We start from the raw sequence: 21,830 nt of genomic DNA, 5'->3' as shown, positions 1-21,830 counted from the left end.
GCTGAGTAAAGTATATATTTTACTTATATTTATTTTGAATGCTAACAGCAGAAGGAGCTTTGAAATGTAACAAGATTAGACTACACTAAATAGAGCTAAAATTGTGTTCTGGTAGATTGTCTTTGGAAGGACAGACTTCCTGCTAATGCCAGCAATTAGGCTTTGTGGATGAAGTGGATAAAAACACAGCCTGTAGTTATTTAACTTTGACAGATGCTGTATTTAGAGTAGCTTGTTGTTCTCTCTTAACCTGGGGTTTTTTTATATTAGGACAAATGTGCTACATATATTTGCTTACACAGACTAATACAATTATTGGGCAGTAATGTGGAAAATGAAGTGCTTTCTGTGAAAATCAGGTGTTTTGTATTGCTTACACACATAACTATTAAACATTGACTGGCAATGCTTAATGTGTTCTCAAATACGAGGAGTTTTAGGAAGAGAACTGTTGGCAGTGCACATTCCTTTTGTACAAGCCTCTATTTTCAAGCTGTATAATGAGTTAAACTTTCAGATTGGGTTGCATAAACACAGGTCACAGAATCGACATGTGAAGTCACTCTAGCAAAAGCTCTGTCAGCTTCAAGGACAATATTTACACCAACTTCTTTGGACAGTAGAGATACAATTGTGCCAGTGATCTGTTTTATGTTACAACACTAATTTTGCAAGTACTGTTGGAGTCCAGGAGGTTCTTAGGCTTCTGTGTGGTTTCTTTTTAAAATTTTTAAAATGTAATTTATTAATGTTTCTGTTTGCTTAGTTTCTAAGCCTAAGTGACTTATTTAAATTGAGCTTGGAATGTGGAATTAGATGATCCTTTCTGCCATGGGGCTGCATAATCTATTGGTGAACTCCTTCTAAGAGTACTTGGTAGCTAGATTAGGTGTTCTGCGAGCTGTGGTTGGTGGCTGTACAGGAATTATCCCTTTGAGGCAGCATCAGTTGGCTCTGCATAGCACTCTGTCTGGAGGTTTTTAGGGGAAGGGGGGCTTAAAGATCCGACCAGTTGTGCTTTGGGTTTTTTTTGTTTTGTTTTATAAAGGTATTTTGTTTTTTGAGCAGTGGTCACACTCCGCACCCCCTGCCTCAACAGCATTGGAGCAACATGAGCAGGTTGGAGTTCAAACCAGAGGGCACATGGAATACACTGCAAATGCTTTGCTGTAGTTCATATTGCCAGATCCAGAGGGAGAAGGAATTCATCATGCTCTCCCAAGTCTGATTGTGTTAGTTATGTACTGAAGATGAAATGACTCTTCCATCCTTCTACCAAAGATCTCCAGTAGAAGTGAGAAGGGAACTGGGAGCTTGTGTCTTCCATGAACAGATGAGGCCATCCTTCCTCCTGGTATTTCTTACAGATTTCAGCAATCTGATTAGATTTGATTTTTATTTATGATTATTTGATTTTAGCAGACAGTCTGTTGGGACTGCTCCTCTGAAAGGAGTGAGGGAGTACCTTCATTTTTCAGAATGCTTGGGACCATTCTGTGATTCTACAGCTGTTTCTGCTCCTGCAAGTAGAGCAGGAGATCAAAGGCTGCTGATAAAACACCTGTGGGACATTGCTTTGGCCAAGTTAGTTGAAAATTTAGGAATGTAGAGTTCTGGCTAATTTTTTTTTTCTTTTGTTTACTTTGGCATTTTATTCTTTACCATTTAGATGTATATTCATGCATTACTTGCCTCTTTCAATATTTATTACTTTCCTGTGTTTTGAAGGTTATTTTTATACTTTTGCAGCCTCTGTATATGGCAAAGTTATTACAGGAGTTGCCTTCTAAGCAAGAGTCTTTCACATCCCTGACTGCTTTAGGAGGAAGTCACTCCTGCTCATGTATAAATTCATCAAGATCCATGCTTTTAAAAATATATATGACTTTAAAATGCATATTTCCCTTATGGAAAGTCTCAAACATTGCTTTTAGAAGCTGTGTGAGAAGAAGAGGCTGTTGCAGTGCTTGAAGGAATTTAATACACTTAAATTTAGGAAGAAGTCTTCTTTAAAAACTGCACTTCTTCCTAAGAATCATTGAACCCATTTGCTTTCAAATGATCCAATGTATTGGAAAGTACCTGGCCATCAACACAGGATTGTTTCCTTTAAACATTTATTAAAATCAGAATTCTTTCTAATATGTTGTGGATATCGGCAAATGTCCACAGTCCCTGGTTGGAATAAAAATGTGGATCAGTATACACTAGGATCCAACAGATATGCAAAGTTGCTAATTTTTCTTTAATATTTATTTTTAGCCATTTTGGGAAAAGATATTTGTTTTGATCCTAATTAGAGACTTGCCAGTCATTTTCATATTTTCCTGAGGTAAACATGCAAGAAACATGGAGCTGGTGAGGGCAGAAAAGAGCCTTGTCTGGGTGTGTTGGAGAGAGGGTGGTTTGTTCCAGCAAGATGAAAGAACAGTCACTTGTCTGTGTTGTGCAGCACTATCAATATTATGTAAAAAAGCCGAAGCTGGGGAACCTGTCAGTGGAAATTTCCATTTCCTTTATGCCTCACAGCTCAAAGGGAGCCCATTCTGCAGGGAGACAGGAGTGGCTCAGGGGAATGGGGCACAGCAGCTCCTGCTGCACCAGGAGCTTGGGCACGTTTGCTTTCAGAGAGAACTAACAGCTGAATATTGCTATAGTGTTGTCTTTGCCTAAATTATCCTTTTTTCCAAAAACACGTGGTTTGAATCTCATGTGAAGTGCAGGGAGAGCTGGAAGTCTGGTATCCGAGGGTGAGTGTGAGCTGATGCTGCAGGAGCAGGGCTGGGCAGGAAAGGTGCCCAAGTTCCAGGGTGTGTGCTGTGACTGGGATCCTGCACTGGGATCCTCTCTCCTTCTCAGGGAGACACCTCAGTGGTGCCAAAGAGCTGGGAACACTGGAATTTGGCAGTTCTCTTGGGTGGGGGTTTGTATGACAAGAGAAACCTGATTATCTGAGTACCAATGTAAATCATTGTGTTATCAGCCTGGAGAAAGAGCTGTTTGTCTGTGTGGATGGGAAAAAAGCCTTCCAAGACATTTTGACCACTGATTTTTAGTTTTAAATTATTTTCTTGAAGCACTCACTGGAGTTATGGTGGTGTATTTTGGAGTGTGCTTGCAGTTCTGACTGGAGAGATTTCAGCTTAGAGCCTTGCAAGTGAGGCACAGAACTGAGCACAGCACAGCACAGAGCTCCCCTGGGCTGGACTCAGTGCCAGGGAAGCACCAGGGAGGAGACAGAGACCCAGGTGTGTGTTAGAGCAAACACACATCAGCTGCTCAGCTCTGTGCTGCCTGAACACTTATTTCATCAGCTCTGCACAGTTGGGTTTTTTCGTTGTTGCAACAATGAAATCTTGTGTGCAAAGCAACTGACACTTGGAGTTGGCAGAAAATTTCATGTGGTGGCTGAATGACACTGTCCTGTGCCAGCCTTGCCTCTGCAGAGTGTAATTACAAAGGCAATCTTGATTTTTATTTCCATTTTTAATTTTTCCCCCTTCTGCTTTGAAAAAGCATCTTGCTTTTCTTAGCTGTTGAATGAAAAATTAAGTCAGTCATCCTTGACCTTTATGTTTACTGCTCTCAAAATAGCAGTACCTATTAAGAATAAAACTGAACATTTTATGAATTTTAAAAATATTGGTAGAATTAATTCCTCTTGGCTCTTCATGGACTGTTCTCATTTGGTGCATGGTGTGTTACTCTGTAATAAATGCAGTCTCAAGTTTTAAATACAAGAAATATCATGTATTTTGCTAGTCATTGCAGGTGTGGTCTATTGCTTTGTGGAAGTAACTTTTTGAAATTGATGTTCATGGACACTTCTATTGGGGAACAATGCTTATGTGTATCTTGTGTTCACCTAGGTAACCCTAAATAAATGAGGGAAGAAAGAGATGGCAATTAATGCTCATCCAGTTAATTTGGTTCTTTATACCGTGCACTTACTTTTGCTTGAGGACCCGTGTTTTCATTTTTAATTGTGGTAGAAAACAGTCATAGTGTTTAATAACAGAGCAAAATTATGGGAGTTTGACCAGAGGTGCTTGGTTTAGAGGACTGACTGGTGTGTTTATACTTCAACTTGACAGCTTCATATAGAAGCAAAGAGTAATGTTCCCAAATCTTGCAAATAAAGAACTAGGGAGGAAAAATTAAGGTCACTGTCCAAAAATATAAAATAATAATGAAAAAAAATTAATAACCACACTCCTCTCTCTCCCCCCAGCAAACAAACTGGCAAACCCAAACAAAACTAAAAGGAAATGTTACTTTGATACGCCAGACACCATCAGGCCACTGACTTCTGTCACCTTTTGGGGCAAAGTCAGACTGTTGAAATGTGCAGGCTTCTTTCCCAGAGTACATTCTTTATCCACCCTTATCTCCATCTAGATGTAACTTTTGGATTTCAGGAATCCAATGACAAAAGCAACCACCAGTTTAAATGCCATATCTTTGTTTATATGAGTTACAATTACAGTATGGCATTGTCTGCCTTTTCAATAGTACCTGGTCACTTGTGCAGGATAAAGTACAGCATAACAAGGCAGGGCAGGAATTTTGATTGAATGATTCTTAAAAGCTTGTGTGTGTGAAGTTGTGGAGAGCTGTGGATAAAGGCATGTGAATGTTACTGAAGCCTCTGAGCACCAGAAGCAGCTCCTGGTAATGGCCCAGCCTGGAAGGATAAGCAGCAGATTTGAACATTTCGGGAGTGGCTTCATGGCAATTTCCAGGTCTGCTAGCAAACTTCTCATTTGTAGCACCAGATCAGCTTTTCCATTGTCTTTAATCCAGGAGCCATACCTGCCTGGAGCCTTAAAAAACAAGAGTGTTGGATGATCACAGAATCATGGAATGGGGTTTCCCACTTTTACAGCAGAATCAGCAGAACAAAAGCATCGCCCCTTTTTAGTATAAAATATTTATCTTGGCAAAAACCCGTCTGCATCCATGAGTTAGAACATCTCCTCTTCCTTGTCCTCCCTCTGAGTGGGACAGAGAGCAAATACATGGCCTTGGATACTCTGCTTTGGACTGATAGGACCACTGGGGACTGAACAGAATGGCTTGCAAGTAAACTAGCAAGTGACCAGAAGTCATTTGTTCATTTGAAATCATTTTGGAAGGGAGAGAGGGAGCAGCAGCAGCCTGGAGTGGATTTGATTCAGCTCAAAGATTTGATTCTGTTATGGATGGCAGCTCTGTACGGTATTTTATGGCACAGCATACTGTCTCATGAGGTTGCTGTAATTTCAGCAGAAATTCTTCTACCTCTGTGATGTGGTTTTACTTTGTCTATAAATATAATAGCAAGAACTTCAGCTCCGTCATGGCCAGATTTGAAGCAGCTCATCTTTTTTCAATTAGTTTTTTATTCTTATTGTCACGATTATTCATTTTCTCTTACGTGGAAAAAACTTGGAGTATTTTAGGGAGCGTCCTCTGCTTCTTGCTGTCGTTTGTTTTCTTTTATTTCTGCTCTGACTTCGCCCAAAACCATTGGGTTTTTCTTTCCTTATCTTTCTGCTCTAAGTAGGATCTACCACATTTTGGATTAAAAACCACTGATATTTGTGATGTTACCATTACATGTTTGTGTCACAGTGTTACTGGTGCCATTGCTCCTTAAGCTCCAAGCTGTCTGCTCTGGGGATATAAAAGACCATATTAGTTTTAGCTTTTTTAAAAGCCAGCCTTATTGTGTAACTGTGAATCAGTTGTTAATTGCATTTAAAAGGTTTGACCTAAACATGGAAAATGGAATTGCAGAGATTAATAAACTGAAGCCTCAAGATAGAATCAATTCTTTAAGTTGTTGAATTCTCTGTCAGGAATTCGATATTCTTTGTAAAAAGTACACTAGAATAAAATGCCAGTGATGTACAAGTTTCTGATGTACTTATATCAAAGTACATTAGGAAAGGCATCAGCAGTTCATTTCAGCAGGATTTTATATTCTGCACTATCTCAGACTTCTTGAAAGAAGCCTTCAGGTCCATTTGTTGTGTGGAGCTGGGTGATAAATGTGCCATGTTGTGGGGAGGCCTGGTCATCTTGTTTACACTGTGCTCCTTTGGAAGGGTGCCCAAGGTGCAGATTCAAAAAGTCAGAGGTCAGCAGGATTAATTAATGAGGACATTTGACCCCATAAATCATAGACCATCATGTGTCATCCATGTAGTCTTTAAGTGTGGTACTCACGAAGTACAAAATGTGTGTCTGAAAAAGTATAACCTGGATTATAAAAAGTGAAAAGGTAGAATATTAAATACATCTTTGGTTGCTTGTTCAGATGGTTAGTTCTCTTGCAATTAAAATTAGCTTCATTTTGAATATGGCTTTGCAGCTGTTAATTTTGTTGGCTCTGAGATGTTAAGCTTTTAAAACAACCAGTATTTTTGATTGTTTGAACACTGGAGTCTTCATGTACCCAGCTCAGTCTTTTTAATATTCAAAGCAGTTTAGGTTCTTTTGATTCATACTGTGAGAAATTTCCTCCTCCTTTCAATAACTTCTGTGGCTCCTCTCTGTACCCTGTCCAATTTTTCAACATTCTTTTAAAAATGTGGATACCGGAACAGGACTCAGCATTCCAGTGTTCCTTGCAAAGGTAAGATTACCTCCTATCATGTCCATATGTCCAAAGGAGTATGAAAGTGATTTTTCTACCTTTTTTTGGTCATGGCAGCATGTCTTGAGATGCTTGCCTACAGTAATTACTAAGTTTTTCTGAATTATTTCTTCTAGGATTTTGTCTCTGTTCTGCAGGGCCTTCCTGTAGATGCCGAATGTACTCTGGTGGTAAAATACACAACCTGACCTTGAGCTGAACTAATTTATTTTTTTTAATTATCCAAGAGCATAGCTGCCCTCTCCTCAGTATTTAGTTCCAACATGTATTTACACAGAGACTTGGTGGAAGTGTTGAACACTGTTGAAGCTGAATCTGTTGTCACATAGAGTGAGACTTCCCCTCAGTGGGAAATAGGGCTGTGCAGGTGACAGCCGCAGCTCATGTTGGCAACTGCAGAAGCACAGCTAGAGCTGTAAACTCAGAGCTGCAGAGGGGCATGCTTGGAGAAATTGTGAAATGCCATTTATTTTCTAATACCTCTATTTATATAAAGTTTAAACTTTACCTCTGCAAAGCAAGAAGTTACATAACTAAAACTGCAAGAACTATTTCTATTTAATACAATTCTGATTTGTTTGATGTCATAAGTGCCAGGTGGCATCTATCTGAGTAAGCCTGAGGAGGCATAAAAATTTCTCTGTACACAGGCAGGTGAAAAATTGGTAGGAATTTGTGAGACCCACAAATTGCTTTTGTTTCTTTACTATTTGGTAAGAGTTTGGGTCTTTCTGGGCTCCTGACATCTGGATATGAGAGTGGAAATAGCAGTGAGCCATGGAAACCTCTCTGATTCCTTGGGAAAGTCCCGGTTTCCTGTGAGGATCAGGCCACAGTGATGCCTCATGCAGTCTGTACACTCAGTTTTGATAACCAGCTGTTGCTGAGTCAGTACCCTCAAAATAGATAGTTCTCTGTGAATAACACTGGGCTAGAAACTTCCATTTCTACAGTTGTTTTCTAAAGCATTCTGTAATCATGGCCAGGAAAAGAGATGTTTTGGGGGTGGCTGCATGGCACTGTTCCCTTCAGAGTCTTTGTGTAACTGGAACACAGTTGTGGGATTCATACCCTGCAGAGTAATTTTAGTGTTTTGTCTAAAGTTTTCTTAGCCTGACTTCTTTTTGGCCTTCACAAGATGCACTTTGGGGAAAAAAAATAAAATAATTAAAAAAAAAAAAAAAAGAATAAGTGAAGGAGCAGGAACAGGAGCAGGAAGTGAGCCTGCCTTGCATGTGGGAGAAGAGAGTCAAGTAGAACAAACTGTCCTCAAATTCTAATTAATGTGACTTTTTTTTTTTATGGTGGGAGTTGTCATGTTCACGTTTTGTTTTGTGTGTTTTGTTGTGTTTTTTTTTTTTCTTTACCTCAAGCCTGTAAGTTGCGCAGCAATCTTGTATACAGATTTTCTTTCCATCCCTTTTGTCTGTGGTAGCATTCACTTTTCACTGATTTCATGTTTGTGCTGAATTGTCCTTTTCTTGATCCCTCAGCTGTTCATTCATGGTAGTTTTGTGTTGTGATTTGGGAATGCTGTTCCCCAATGTAGTGGGAGCATGCAGACAGTGCAGTGTCCATACACATCAGATGTGAAAGGTGTCCTGATAACACACTGAACAGCTTGTCCTGAGTGACTCTAGACTTTGTTTCTTCTATTTTTTACACCCTGGAATACTCTTCCCTCAGTCTGATCAGTTAGTCTGTACTGATACAAGTATTATCATGCAGATACCTGCCATTCAGCATTCTTACTTTGGTTCCAGTGGCATGTTAGTGACCCTGTTTGAGGTGAGGCATGGCAGCAGCAGCATCTGAACACCACTGACATGTGCAGCACATGTGCCATGAATTGTGTGGAGCAAGTTGGTTTTCTTTGCTTGGAGCAAAGCAGTTTTGCCTGAGTGTGTTGCTGTGCATATCTTCTAAAATGTCTGCTTGAAATGTCAGTTTTATGCAACAAATAGGCAAAAATCTTGGTGTTCTTACAGTACTGGTAGCTGTTCTTCCCAGAAGTGGCACAGGACATGCAGTTTTGTACCCTGAAGGCCTCGAAGAATGGGTAGAGAAGCTCCTGCCTGGTGTGTGGGCAGTGCAGGAGCACTGCTGGGCTGTGAGGAGCAAGGGGTCCCTGCAGTGCCCAGTCTGACAGCCAGGTCAGCTCAGAGCAGCTGGCGTGGAGCAGGGTCAGTGCAGCTCTGTGCTGCCAGCTCTGTCCCAGGCAGGAGCTCAGGGGATGTCCCAGGGGATGTCCACAGCTCTGTCTGCCCTGTTGGGCTGCAGCTCACACTCCTGCTCATCCTGGGGACAACCTCTGCCTGCTTTGGTACTCCTGAGCCACTGCATACAAAGTGCTGCTGTGGTTCTTGTCCTAAGCTTCTGTGTCGTCTCTTCTGATAAAGCAAACAATCATCACTTAGTAACGCTACTGAATTTATTTTTTTAGGATCTGGTCAACACTGGACTCAGCACTTTCTTCTTTTTCATTGCCTCTGTAGTACTTGCTGCTTTAAACCATAAAACTGGAGCAGAAATTGCTGCTGTGGTAAGAATTTAAACTTCTTTATATGTGATTCTTACCTTGTATTGAAATTCAACTTTTACTCATTGATTGAATACATCTATTGCATTTGTCATCACAATTTACTTTTAATTTTACAGTTTGCTCTATTATAGTTATTTTAAGAGTATTAATATCCTTGAAGCTGTTTGTCTTAAGGCTTGAGGCAAGAACAGTAGAAAAATGACTTGCAGAGAACACTTTACAGTTGAACTTGCTATTTTCTGTAGCTGCCTTACATTATCCTGCTTTATGCTGCAACCCTATGGAAAGGATAAACCAAAAATTCAGAAGAAATTGAAGCTGCTTACATGTAATTTGTGGAGTTCTTGCCCCTAGAGATGATTTTTTTTCTTCTGTGGAGTGAGTGTCATAGTAGCACTTCAAGGTTTGAAATCTACAATAGTCAGTTCAAGCAAATTAATTTTGTGCATGAGCTGGCAACCTTTTCTAATTTTCTTTTTTATTTTCTTTTCAAACCTGATTTTTAAAATCATATGAGTTCTGCAGGAGCATAAAGGAAAAACTGCAGAGCAGATGCCTCTCCAGGCTGATGCCCTGGATTCATCACTTGTGTGCAGCCCGAGGAATGAGCTGTTGGATAAAGACCTGGCTGCTTTACACGAGGGTCTGCCATGGGGGTGCACTGCAGGGTTTAATTGTCATGTTGGTAGTCAGAGAGCTTTGTTTTCTGGCATCACTCCTCCTGGTCACTTTTGCAGATTGTCTAGTTCATTGAGAAGAAAAACAGAATTTTCCAGGCCACGATAATTTAGTCAGTGCAAATAATGTAGAAAACTGAACTTCTGAGGACTTTGCTGTGAAACTACTTTTCTTCTTGTTTTCAAAAATAGTCTTTGACTATTCTTTCTGCTTCTCGTAGGTGTTTGGTTTCCTGGCAATGGCAGTGTATGCTGTGAACACATTCTTAGCAATTAAAAAGTGGCGACTGAGCAGCAGACAGCAAAGCAGCCGCCAGACCAGCGACTACATCCGCGCTCGGACAGAATCCAGGGAGGTGGTGCATCGCCCCGAGATCCAGCGCCTGGACGCGTGAAAGTGACCCTCCTGTGGCACTGCAAAGGGAAAAGAAGCACTCAACTCCCTCATGGAATAAGGGGTTTGGCTTTATTTAAGGAGGAAAAGGCAGCTCCGAGGGGTGGAGGATGCCCAGCCCTGCTCGTGTGCAGAGATGCATTGAGCCAGAAGCTGCTGTCATGGAGGCACAAAATGTTGGTCATTCAAAAGGAAGATTCCCTTCAAGAGCTCCACATATATATGTGCATATATTATATAGCTGATATAATATATATAATATATATATGTTCTGAAGTATGTTATTGTTTTGGATTAGCTGCACAGTAGTTTCCTTCCCTCTCTGAAGATCCACTGTTTCTTCATCTGCCCCAAAGAAAGACCAGCACTGCCTTGGCTGGGTGAGAGAGGAGGGAAATCCAGCGAGAGCAGAATGGAGCACCTGTGACAAGGAAGGAGGGGCAAACAGCAATAACTCCAGCCACGTCCTGTGTCCAGCAAACTGGGTGTGTGCATCCCAAACTGGGTGTGCCTGTCCTTCTCTGTTCTGCCCTGCAGCCTCTGGCACACCTGCCTGGCTGCCTGGATAGCCATTCCACGTGTTCTCATGGATGCAGCATGCTGGGAAAGGGCCACGTGGCCACTTCTGAACTGGGTGAGGCTGGGGTGGTCACTGGTGGCCACAGGGATGCACTGAGTGTGAGTAGGTGGCTGTCTGCTCGTGTTGGGACACATTCCATTTTTCATTCCAAAGCGGGAAAATAAATATGTTTAGGAGACAGGATGGAGAAAAGGGGGTTGAGGGGCACAATAGAGAATGAAGGGGTTGTCATCCTACAGACTTACATTCCAGCCATGGCTTTTTCTTTTTCTTTTTTCTTTTTTTCCTTTTTTCTTTTTTTTTTTAATGGTTCAACATTTCTAGAAATTGTTGCTAGAACTTGCTTTCCCTCCAAGCCCAGAGTAAGCAAGAACCAGCAAAAAAATATGTGCTTTTAAAGTGTTCCTAAGATTGCAATGTTGTGATTCATGTAAGGTAAATATTTCTTTTTGGAAGGACAATTGTTCTAAAATTAATCCCACTGGTAGTAGGTAAACCTGATTTTTATTGTAACTGGGTGGTTCTGCAGATTTTTTCCCCTAATGTTTCTTTGGCAAATGAATTTAGCTAATTGGAAGATAATATGATTGTATTGATTTGTTTAGAAATAGTTTTACTTAACAGTTTTTTTTTCTCCTTGTACTTCCAGTGAATGAATTACATTTTCTCTACTCAGAACTCAAATTCAGCAGTAATTGGCTAGACAATGTCATAATATTATTAGGAAGATGTCTCTTGATATATTTGTGTTTCTTTGGTGTTTTTTATCTCTGTCATTCGTTATTTGGCATTTGTGTGCCTGTGTGAAGACAGTGTGCGTGGGAGAAGATCTCTAGAGCTGAACTCCTTTCTGGTGTGAGGAAAATGAAAATCTGTAGAATCAGTGCAACTCTTCGCCATGTTTGCCTGGGTTTCTGTGTCCTGGTGGAGCTGCACTCCTCGAGGGGAGGGCAGTACCTGGAGCCTTTAGAACAACTGGAAGGAACTGTGGATAAGTTATTTTAACCATGAAAACCAGGTTACACCTAGCAGGAGATCAGAAGTGCCTGGGCTTTTTTCATCCTGGAGGGAACCGGGATAGGGAGAGTGTGAACCTACTGCTGCAATGTTCAAATTGAGCAGCAGAGAATTATTTTTATGAGTGGAAAAAAGGTGAGAAAGGTGATGCCTTTTTGTTTTCAGTGTACTGGCATCTACAGTGCATTTCCCCTTAGTGGATAACATGGAGATTAAAATTCAGAGTTGCTGATGAGGTTAAGGAAAATTTGCATTTTCTTAGTGAATGATGGTTTACTAGTTCCTACAGTAACATTTTATTGTGTTTCATTGGATATAATGCCAAAGGGAACAGCAGTTTAAAAGAAGATTGAACCAACTTTTGTTTTGGGTAGAACAGAGATGTTTCATAGAGGGTTGTGCATCCCCTAAGCAGTGAATGGCAGTTCCACGGCCAGTGTGGTGAGAAATAACAATTTGTAATTGCTAGAACAGCCCTGCTGTTTGCCAGCACTGCCCAGGACTGGCAGAGTTTGCAATGTCAGTCGTTAAAAGACTCCTTAAACGTAGCACAAACATACCTAGTCTGGAATTGTAGACTGCCATCAAAGCAGTTTGTATAAAGATTGGAAAAAACCCCAAGCAAACCCAAATCAAACAAAACCAAAAAAAAACCCCAAACATCCCGCACCAAAACCAATGTCAAGCCAAAACCACCTACTGAAATACAAAACAGAGTTGCTTTTAGAGTGGAGCTGCCATCTGAAATGAGGGAACAGGAGTTGGGTGATGTCACAAGGGATTTTGTCAGGAGTGTTTCCTGTCGCTGGCTGGGGCCAGGGCTGAAGGAGCATTCCCAGATCCTCTCCTGCGCTCCCTGGGCCCACTGTGGTTGTGGCAGAGCTCTGGGGGCTCTTGTGCCTCTCTAGGTTGATAAATTTGGTACCTTTCAAACCCTTCCCTCCACCTTTCCTTGCCCAGAAGAAGGGCAGCTCCCAGGGTTTTCTCTGGAGGGAGTTGCAGCTCCCGTTCAGCTGCAGTGGCAGATGCAGTGGTGCAGTCACAGCTCCAGTGCAGGGCAGTGGTGCAGTGTGCTGCAATGGCCTTGGGGCTTCTGCAGGTGGGATAAGTTTTCTTCAGCTGAGAATGGCAGTACTTACTGCTTACATCATACCCTGAGCTTAGCACAGCTCTCAGGGTAGAATCCTAAAGAGAACAGTCATTTTTAAAACACTGAACACAAAAGCAAATGTAAATTTGTAATTTCCTTATTTTTGGGACCAAAGATGATTTTAGTATTGTACAGTATATACTTTCTATAAAATCTTAAGCACTTATTGCTCTGCAGAGACATTATTTACTATTTGAATTATATAGAAGGGAAATAAAGTAGCTGTGGGAGACAACTAAATTTGAAATATTAGGATCATTTGATGTCTGTGTAGTTCATTTCCCCTGAGTTAATTTTACACAGTGTTTTGAAGAGGTACTGTTTTAAGACTGTTATCAAAACTGCAGTCCCACACAAAAAACCTTAAGGAAGAAAAGAGGGTAGAAAGTTAATTTTTTTAAAACTTTCTTAGAAAAGAGACATTAAATTGCTTATCTCAGCCAGTTAGTCTTGCTTGTAATTGCTAGCATATAGGGATAATTTCTTTTAATCCTTAAGGCTGCTGTTTAGCTCCATAAAGGGACTCAAACCCCACTGTAAATAGAACTAAATTAAAGTAAACAGTTGAACTTTGTAGGAACAGAATACTTGAAACAGTAATGGTTCGAATGAGTCCCCTTTGGTCAAACAAGGCACTTAAACCTGGAATTTCTGAGTATTTCTGTGTGTAGGAATGGCTAAACTGCAGCCTATGCACAGGCATCAAAATATTAAAGAAAAAGATCTGATTGGAACCACATGAGAGCTGTTCCAGTGCTGTGGGAATCCCAGTTTGCCTCTCACTGCTCAGTTCTGTCAGCCTCAGGTGGAGTTTGTGCCACATCCTTGTCATGCTGTGCAAACTGCCCCAGCAGGAGCTCCTAAAGCCCCAGGGAGGAGCTGAGTTGTGTCTGAGTAAAGCCAGTTCCTTCTTCCTCTCCACTTTTTCTTTTCATTTGGAACATTTGTGCCTCATGGATCTAATGCTTTAATATTTAATTCTTGCTAAGCCTTGTTTGTTGGTCTGTGTAGTGTAGTGTCTGCTGCAGTGCCAGGAAGATCAGAACATGTGTCCAACATCCCTTTATTTCAGCTGCGGTGCTCTTCGCTTTCCTGGGGCTTAGGAGGCTTGGGCTGGATGTTCTTCTGTCCCCTGGGACTGTGGAAAGCTGATGTTTGTGTGAGATTCCTGCTAGGAGCCACGTGCTTAGAGCTTGGGAGGGGCAGAGATTGATCTCCCTGTGCCTCTGGGGGACAGGCATGGCTCCAGAGATCTGATATTGCAGCCTGTGCTGCTCATGGCATTCAGGAGCACAGCATCAGCCCACATCTGTGCCTTGGAAGCAGCTCCTCATCTTGCACTCACAAGGTGTCTTTTACATAGAATTTCAGTAAAAGGAGCAACGTTTGTTGCTTCTTGGTGAGCTTTGTCCTGTGTCCTAACAGCACCTGATAGTGTTTGTCACTCTGTGCCTCATGGTACAGCCTGGAGTTGTTTCACCTCGCTGTGTTTCATTGCTGCTTCTAGAAAGAGGAGGGGATTGTTTCAATCTTCCCCAAGGTAATAGTTTATTTTCCCTCTGAATTATTCTGTCCCCTGTGCAGATTGCCCTTCCCAGCAGAACAGAAATAGTGGTTTTTGAAGTGCTGTGGAGCACAGCAGGAGAGAGGATCTGTTGCAGGTTGCAGTGGACTGTTCTGAGGCAATTAACCACTCATTTTTCATGAGCTTTAAGGTCCCTAAACGAATTTGGTATTTGTCACCTCTGTGCTATTTTGGGGATGTGCAGGCACAGCAAAGGCTTACCCAATATGTGGCTTTATTAATGCAACCCTTTCTTCCTCCCTCTTCTTTAAGCCTTGTTCTGTATCTGTTATTTTCTTATCATGACAACTTTGTATTAATTTCTACTTGTTTTCTTTTGTGAGGGAAAAAAAACCACCAAAAATCTAAAATAAACAAAAATAATGTTTTTTAGGGCATAACTAAAATAAAAAAAAAAAGAAACCAAACTTAATAGCAGTTCAGATAGTGTAGAAAATAATGTCCTCTCTCCTACTCAGATGGGATATTGAACAGCTTTGTCCTTGGAGGAGCATAAAGAACAGTTCTTGTCCTGGCAGCTCTGGAGCCAAAAATCTTCAGCAGGTATTCAGGATAATAAAAAGGCACAGTCTGATATGGAATTTGAGATGTGAGAAGGACACTTGATAACCCAGTGCTTTGAGAGTGATACATGAACAATAATAGCCACAGTGGGGAGATCCTGCACCCCCAGGGGTTGTGGTGCAGCTCAGCAGCTCGGGGGTGCTCAGAATGGGGACACTGGCCAGGCGTGGCTTCCAGCTGGCTCAGGGTGCTCCAGAGGGTCCCTGGCCACAGGGGATCCAGGTCTGCTCAGTCCCACAGCAAGGAGTAAAGCCAGTGTGTGGCACTTCTGAAAATCTGGCACTTGGCTTGTTATTTATAGCAAGAAATCATGGATTGCTTATTGTCTGGAGGGCCAGCAATGCTCAGAATTACTGTGCAGATAGAGGCATCCTGTGTGTGGATTTTAATGGCAACAAAAGCATTTTAAAATGATCCTGAAATCAGTACAAAAATGCATGGAATGTTTGAAAATACTTTGAAGAAATTATGCCGTGTTCCTCTCTTTATTTTGACAGAGGGAGTTGGTTAAAGTGAATTTATACAAATACTCAGGAAATCTCTGAATGACATTTAGAGGTTTTTCCTGGTGTACTATTTCCCTATCAGCCACTTGGCCACCTTGATAGATCTGTTTGACCAAGTCAGAGTGGTGCTGTCCAACCTGAAAGGGTTCCCTTGTTTTGGTCTTATTTTTGTGTTGTCTTTTTTTAAAATCTGTCTATAATTTAACCATTTGTATGCTAGAAATAATCTTTAAAAATCTGCTTACACTGTGATTTCTGGTAGCCTTTAATTTAGAGTATACAACACAATCTAATTTTCTTTTGGGATATGCAGCTTTCAAAAGTGTTCTTATATATCCCCAGAAATGAAAGTTGTCTATCATAGGAATGTGATTAGATAAAGTTACCTATCCAGAATCTCAGTGCAACTCTTTCCTATGTGCTTGGATGGATGAGTTAATGAAATTGCCTTTTAATCTCTATGGGTTAATAAATATTTTTTTATAACTAGCCACAGATATTCCTTTTTAAATTATACTTGGCAAACAGAAGATATTTAATTTTATATGCAATATACATAGTTTCCTTGATTGACATATTTATAACATAGAGCTTTGTGTTTACTATGAAGGTTTTATCTGTATCCCATGGACTTCATGGGTAGAACTTTAAAAAGCCAGTTAGCATTTATGGAAGGATATGGGAACTTTCTTCATGGCTTGAGAATGAGGACATAGGAGCATTTAAAAAGGCAATAGCCAGATGGTTGTAACAGAGTATCTGGGGGGGTTCTTATTTTTTGATTGGGGCTGGTCCCTACAGCTATTTTAATAACATCTGGATGTGAGTAACAGAATGGAAATGAGCATCTGCCTCTTCTGACTGTCACAGGCTATTGTGTAGAGCACAGGAAATTTCAGGGTATTGTGTTGTTTTGCTTTGGACAAATGTCTCAATAGACATATTTAATTAAAACCTTCATGTGTCTGAAAGAAAACATCCTCTCTTAACTAGACTGATTTATCACTTTTGGTAACCTTTTAATCCCAAGAGTAGTGTTGTCTAAATACTTTTAGTGATGTTACAGCTGTCCTGATGTCTGCAGGTTAAAGTGGTCCTGGCTAGCACCCTTTTATTAAGATTGCTAGCTTCATTTTTCTACTGTTTATACTTTAATCTTGAATGTTTACCGGTTTCTATTGGTGGATATTGTGGAGGAAGAGTGTTTTAGCACTACAGCTCATCCAGCTTTAACTCACACATCACAGTCCTGGAATAAGATTGATATGATTGATATTTGATTTATATATTGTGGCCAATTCATTGCATTTTAAAATGATTTCTATACTGTAGACACAACATTTATGACATAATAGGACGAATGACTTAGCTAATCATTATATCTGTCTACACTTATTCTCTTCTGCGTTAGTGTCATTTTGAAACTATTTGTATATGTTGAAGTTTGCAAGGGTTCAGGAACCCACAATAAAATAGTAAAGTATGTATTTATTTCTCATTATAATGCTCAAATTTGATTTGGAAGTTGACACTTTGTATGTCTTTTCACAGAATTGTAAACAAATACCGAAAAACTGCTTCACCTAGGGTGCCTTCCATTGTGGTACAAACACTTGTCATTCACAGGAATAGAGATGTAAATTTATTAAACCAGTAAACACTATTTTTGTAATGTGAGTCACTAATGCAGCTCTGGCCTCGTCGTGCTTTGTTCCCACCAACACCAGGTTTATGGCTGCTGTGGTCACTGCCTGCCTTCCCTGTGTGCACTAAGTCTGATCCCTGGGGAATCACAGGTTGTGTCTCCTTTGCTCTGCCCTCAGCTGCCCCCTCAGCCTGCAGGTGAAGCACATTCCTGCTGCAAGGTGCTGCAGATTTCCCTCCTTGAGCCCTGTGGAGGGATGCTCAGTGTGGGATGTCTGTGTCCTCGGGGCTGACTGCAGCCCAGTACAAACATTCCAGTTCCAGCTCATAATCCATGATTTACAGCTGCTGAGGAGGGAGCATCCAGGCCTGACCAAAAGCCTTTATCCCTCTGGGTTACAGGTGCTGTATTGAAAGATTTGTAATTGCTAACAGCTCAGAGGTGCTATGGAAATACCAGGTTAGAATTCCATTTGGGCCAAGCAAAGGGGATGCAATTTTCCTTTTCTCGTATGAGCACAAGTCTGCTGTGTAATACCCTTGGTACTTTGCTTTTGAAGTAAATCCTGCAGTGTTCTGCCATGGAAAATCTTGGGGGTGTGTGTGCAGAGCCGACTGTTGTCCTTGCCTGGCCTCAGGGGGCTGCAGGCCAGGGCTCCATTGATCAGCAGCTCCTGCTGCACGATTGGAGGACATGTTCCCCTGGGGACAACTGCCAGCCTTGCAGGATTTCCCACTGTTGTGCTGAGTTCTGCAGTGCTCAGAGAGCCCAGAGCCCTCGTGCTGCAGCAGCTGCTCCTGGTGCTGCCTCCAGCTGTGAGCATCTAACAACTGTGCCCACAGCTGAACTCACTGTGGCAGAGCAGCAGCTGCCAGCTCTGCCTGGGAAAGGTGTCCTGGTGATGCTCAACCAGTGTCAAAGGCAAGGTACTCCACAAGAAAACAGAACCTCCAACTTGTTCTACACCAGTAACTATCTTTCAGTATGTTGTATTCTTTCTCTTGGTGTCTGTGCTAATCAAAAAACACAAGCTGAAGAATTGTAATGTCTTGCAATACACAAAGCAGTCTTGCTTTTAAAATCCTTTCTGTTGCAGCATAATTTAAATGGTGTATTTATCAGTTTTAAATATCATTTTGCTTTTCCAGTCTTTTGTATATGGGCACGATACTTTTTGTAAATTTTTTTTTATTTAGTTGTCTTTCTGTCTTTTATTTCTGGTATTGGAAGATTTGAGCTCTCTGGGTTTTCACGGTACTCTTCTGATCATTCTTCATAGTGGTAAAAGTCTGTATTTTTGTATGTAGAAGAAATGGTAGTTTTCTAACACTTAGCCCAATCAATATAGAACGGAATCATTTGTGAAGGACTTCCTGTTTAATAAATGGACATATTAAAGTACTAAAACATTGTCTTTGTCTGTAACAGTGTGCTGGGCTGGGGTAATTTTCTTCCCAGTGGCTGCTGTGGGGCTGTTTTGGATGCGTGTTGATAACATAGAGATATTTTTGTTACTGCTGAGCTCACCCCGAGCCAAGGCCTTTCCTGCCCCTTGTGCTGCCAGGCTGGGGAGGTGCTGGGGAGGTTGGGGGGACACAGCCAGGACAGGTGACCCCAACTGACCACAGGGATATTCCACACCTTATGACATCAGTCTATGAAGTGGGGGGACGAAGAAAGAAAGGGGGATGTTTGGAGTGATGGCTTTTGTCTTCCCAAGTCACAGTTCCAGGGGATGTGGCCCTGCTCTCCTGGAGATGCTGAGCACCCCTCTGCCTGTGGGAAGCAGGGAATTGATTCCTTGTTTTGCTTTGCTTGTGTGCACAGCTTTTGGTTTCCCTATTAAATTGTCTTTATCTCAACCCAGGAGTTTTTTCACTTTTGCTCTCCCAATTCTCGGCCTCGTCTTCCTGAGTGTCCTGTGTGGGGCTTGGAGGCTGCTGGAGTTCAACCAGCCCCAGAGACAGCAGAGCCCCTCAGTGCAGCACTGTGGGGATTCCTGTGTTCCTAACTCAGCCAGGGCAGCTGCAAAGTGCACTTTGTGTGGGGGAGCAGTGTGGGGTTGAACAGCCACCCCAGCAGCCCTGGGACACTCCTGGATGCAGGAGTTAATGGGAAACCACAGCTGAGAGTCCTTGGTGAGAGGAGAGATGGAGCAGAAAGAACATGGAGCTGCTTCACTGCTCCAGTGCTTCTGCTGGAATTGCTCTGGGAGTGTTTCTGGTGCACTGCCATGGGCTGCAATGCTCCATCCTGCGATTTGCAGCTTCCCAGTTGGGACTGGAAAGGAATTTTGGGGCTGAAATGCCTGTGGGTTGCAAGTGATGCTGGTGGGATTTTTGGTTTCCAGGTGCTTTAGGTATGAGGGGAAAGCAGTGAGTTAATACAGGTGGGAATGTGGAAAGGCACAGAGGGATGGAGGAGTTGTGGAGAGATTAGGGGATTTGGATGCTGCACTCAGAACACTGGGCAGGGATTGGGGCTGTAGGGAGCTGGGCAGAGGTGGTGGCACAAGGAGAAGATTCCCTGAGGGAGCCACGTGCTCTTAAACGGGGCAAGTTCATTTTGCCTTTCTGTGGGCCTGTCAGCAGCACTGTGGCATTACCCCAGGGTGTTTTCTGTGGTGTTCCTGGGTCAGAAGCAGCTTTATCAGCTGTAGAATTAAAAAAAAACAACATTATTTTGTCTAACTTTTAGATAATGGCTCTTCTTTCAGTCTCTTGGGAAGACTGTAATTAATTTATTTTGTGGATCAGGCTAACAAAATGTGATGGGCTGAGTCCAAAATACATAAAATAAAAGGACAAGTGTTTCCTGGTGAAAATTAACATTGGAATTTGTATTTTCCTCTTCAAGGAAATAGATATAAAAGTTGATTTATTTAAAAAAACAAACCAAACTCAACCAACCAACAAAAGCCCACAAAACCAAGAAATACCAACTCCCCCCAACATCCCAACTGACAAAATAAGGACCCCTAACAACCCACAAAAAACCCCCAAACAAACCAACAAACAAAAAAACCCAACCAACCAAAAAAAAAAAAATCACCAAACCCAAACTACTCTTCCTCCTCAAAACCCCAAACAAAACCACACTTAAATTTTTTGGGTTTGCATTGTTTTACTTGCTGACCTGGAAGTTTTACAAAACACTGAGCACTATGAATTCTTCCAGTAAAAGAAGAAACTTCCACCTGTGTTGCAGTGTGGATTTTTTGATGCATTCCTATTTAAATGGTAACTTTTAAAGATGCTGACTTTTAAGCCAATACTCCATGCAAAAAGGTGTCTCCACCATCCTGTACCACGACTCACATTCTCAGCACTTACCTCAATTTCTTCTGCTTCCTTGATACATCTTCTCTCAAAGGACTACAGGATGGCCAGCTGGAGCTGCTGTGCTTGTACTAACACATCTGGCATTTGCTCTTCGAGGGCAGATTGTATCCTGGTGCAAATTCAAAGTGAAGCCCTGCAATGATCTTATTTCTGATCAGAAATGTGCCCAGAGAACACCCTTAGCCAAAGGATAATGAATGGAACCAGGGGCTTGCTGAGCAGAGCATCCAGTTGTGTTCTGCTTTCCAGCACTCCAGGCTGTTCTCAACCACCACAGCAGCTGAGATACTGTGCTTTTCCTTGGTATCCTGGAAATGACTCTGTCAGATGGAAATTTAAGACTTGGGGAGCTTTGAACAGTATCAAGTGAGAAGCACAATTAGATGGAGTAATGGACAGAGTGTTGAAAGGACAACAGAGCCTCTTACTTCAGTCAGAATCTAAAAAAGCTGCTTGGAAAGGTATTTGAATTCCTTAGGAAGGTATTTGAATTCCTTGGAAAGCTCTTTTGAATTCCTTGGCATCACCTGTCCAAAAGTCACTGCACAAATCTGAACAAGTCCACAGATAAGTGGGAAATGTTTTTGGTAGGAAGAGAGAGCCCTTCAGGCAGGTGAAAGCTGTGTGAGCTCACCTGAGGTGCCACTTTCCCTTCCTCTCAGTGCCTTGGGGTCGCTGCTGAGATCATGGAACCTCTGGCGTTGTTTCTGCAGAGATTTGTCCACACCTGGGGTTGGAAGCTCTGTCTCCTGCAGGCAGCAAGGCCAGCAATTCCAGTGGCTGTGCTGGAGCTGCAGTGAGGGCAAGGATTGGGCTCTGGGTTTTGGAAGCAGCTCCTCTGTGGGACAGTGTGTTGTGATGGGAAAGAGGTGTCTGAGGAGGCCACTGGAGTCAGGACTTAATGAAGGGCTCCACACTGCAGGTGTAGTGCTGTGTTTGTCTCCTGAAACCTGAATTGCAGAGAAACCAGTGCTCCCAGCACCCTTTTCATCATCAGTCGAGGAAAACCAAGCAAGCAAACAAACATAAAAGCCAAAAAGCCAAGCTGACTTTTCCTCCACCGGCCCCAGACCCTGAGCTTGGTGCAATATTTCTGGGAGAAGATGGGCAAAAGACTGAGTCAATCCCCTACTGCCCAACCAAAACTGGCTTTAAAGTTGTTATTTTTCATTTAACTTTCTGAAATGAT

General features: G+C 41.9%; 1 protein-coding gene across 1 annotated transcript in view; it reads left to right on the top strand.

The window, feature by feature from the left end:
- The window catches only part of CMTM4 (CKLF like MARVEL transmembrane domain containing 4), a 37,285-nt gene extending 18,578 nt beyond the window's left edge, over positions 1–18,707 (top strand). Inside the window, exons 3-4 of the mRNA XM_085072017.1 lie at positions 9,084–9,182; positions 10,081–18,707. Of these exons, the coding sequence (XP_084928143.1) occupies positions 9,084–9,182; positions 10,081–10,254 (273 nt within the window). The 3' untranslated portion in view covers positions 10,255–18,707. The remainder of the gene's footprint in view (positions 1–9,083; positions 9,183–10,080) is intronic.
- The last annotated feature ends 3,123 nt before the right edge of the window (positions 18,708–21,830 follow it).

The sequence above is a fragment of the Lichenostomus cassidix genome, chromosome 11 (assembly GCF_008360975.1).
Source record: "Lichenostomus cassidix isolate B80296 chromosome 11, HeHo_3.0, whole genome shotgun sequence".
In the NCBI taxonomy this organism is placed as follows: Eukaryota; Metazoa; Chordata; class Aves; order Passeriformes; family Meliphagidae; genus Lichenostomus; species Lichenostomus cassidix.
The sequence above is the reverse complement of the archived record's forward strand: the minus strand, read 5'-3'. Positions and strand labels throughout refer to the sequence as shown.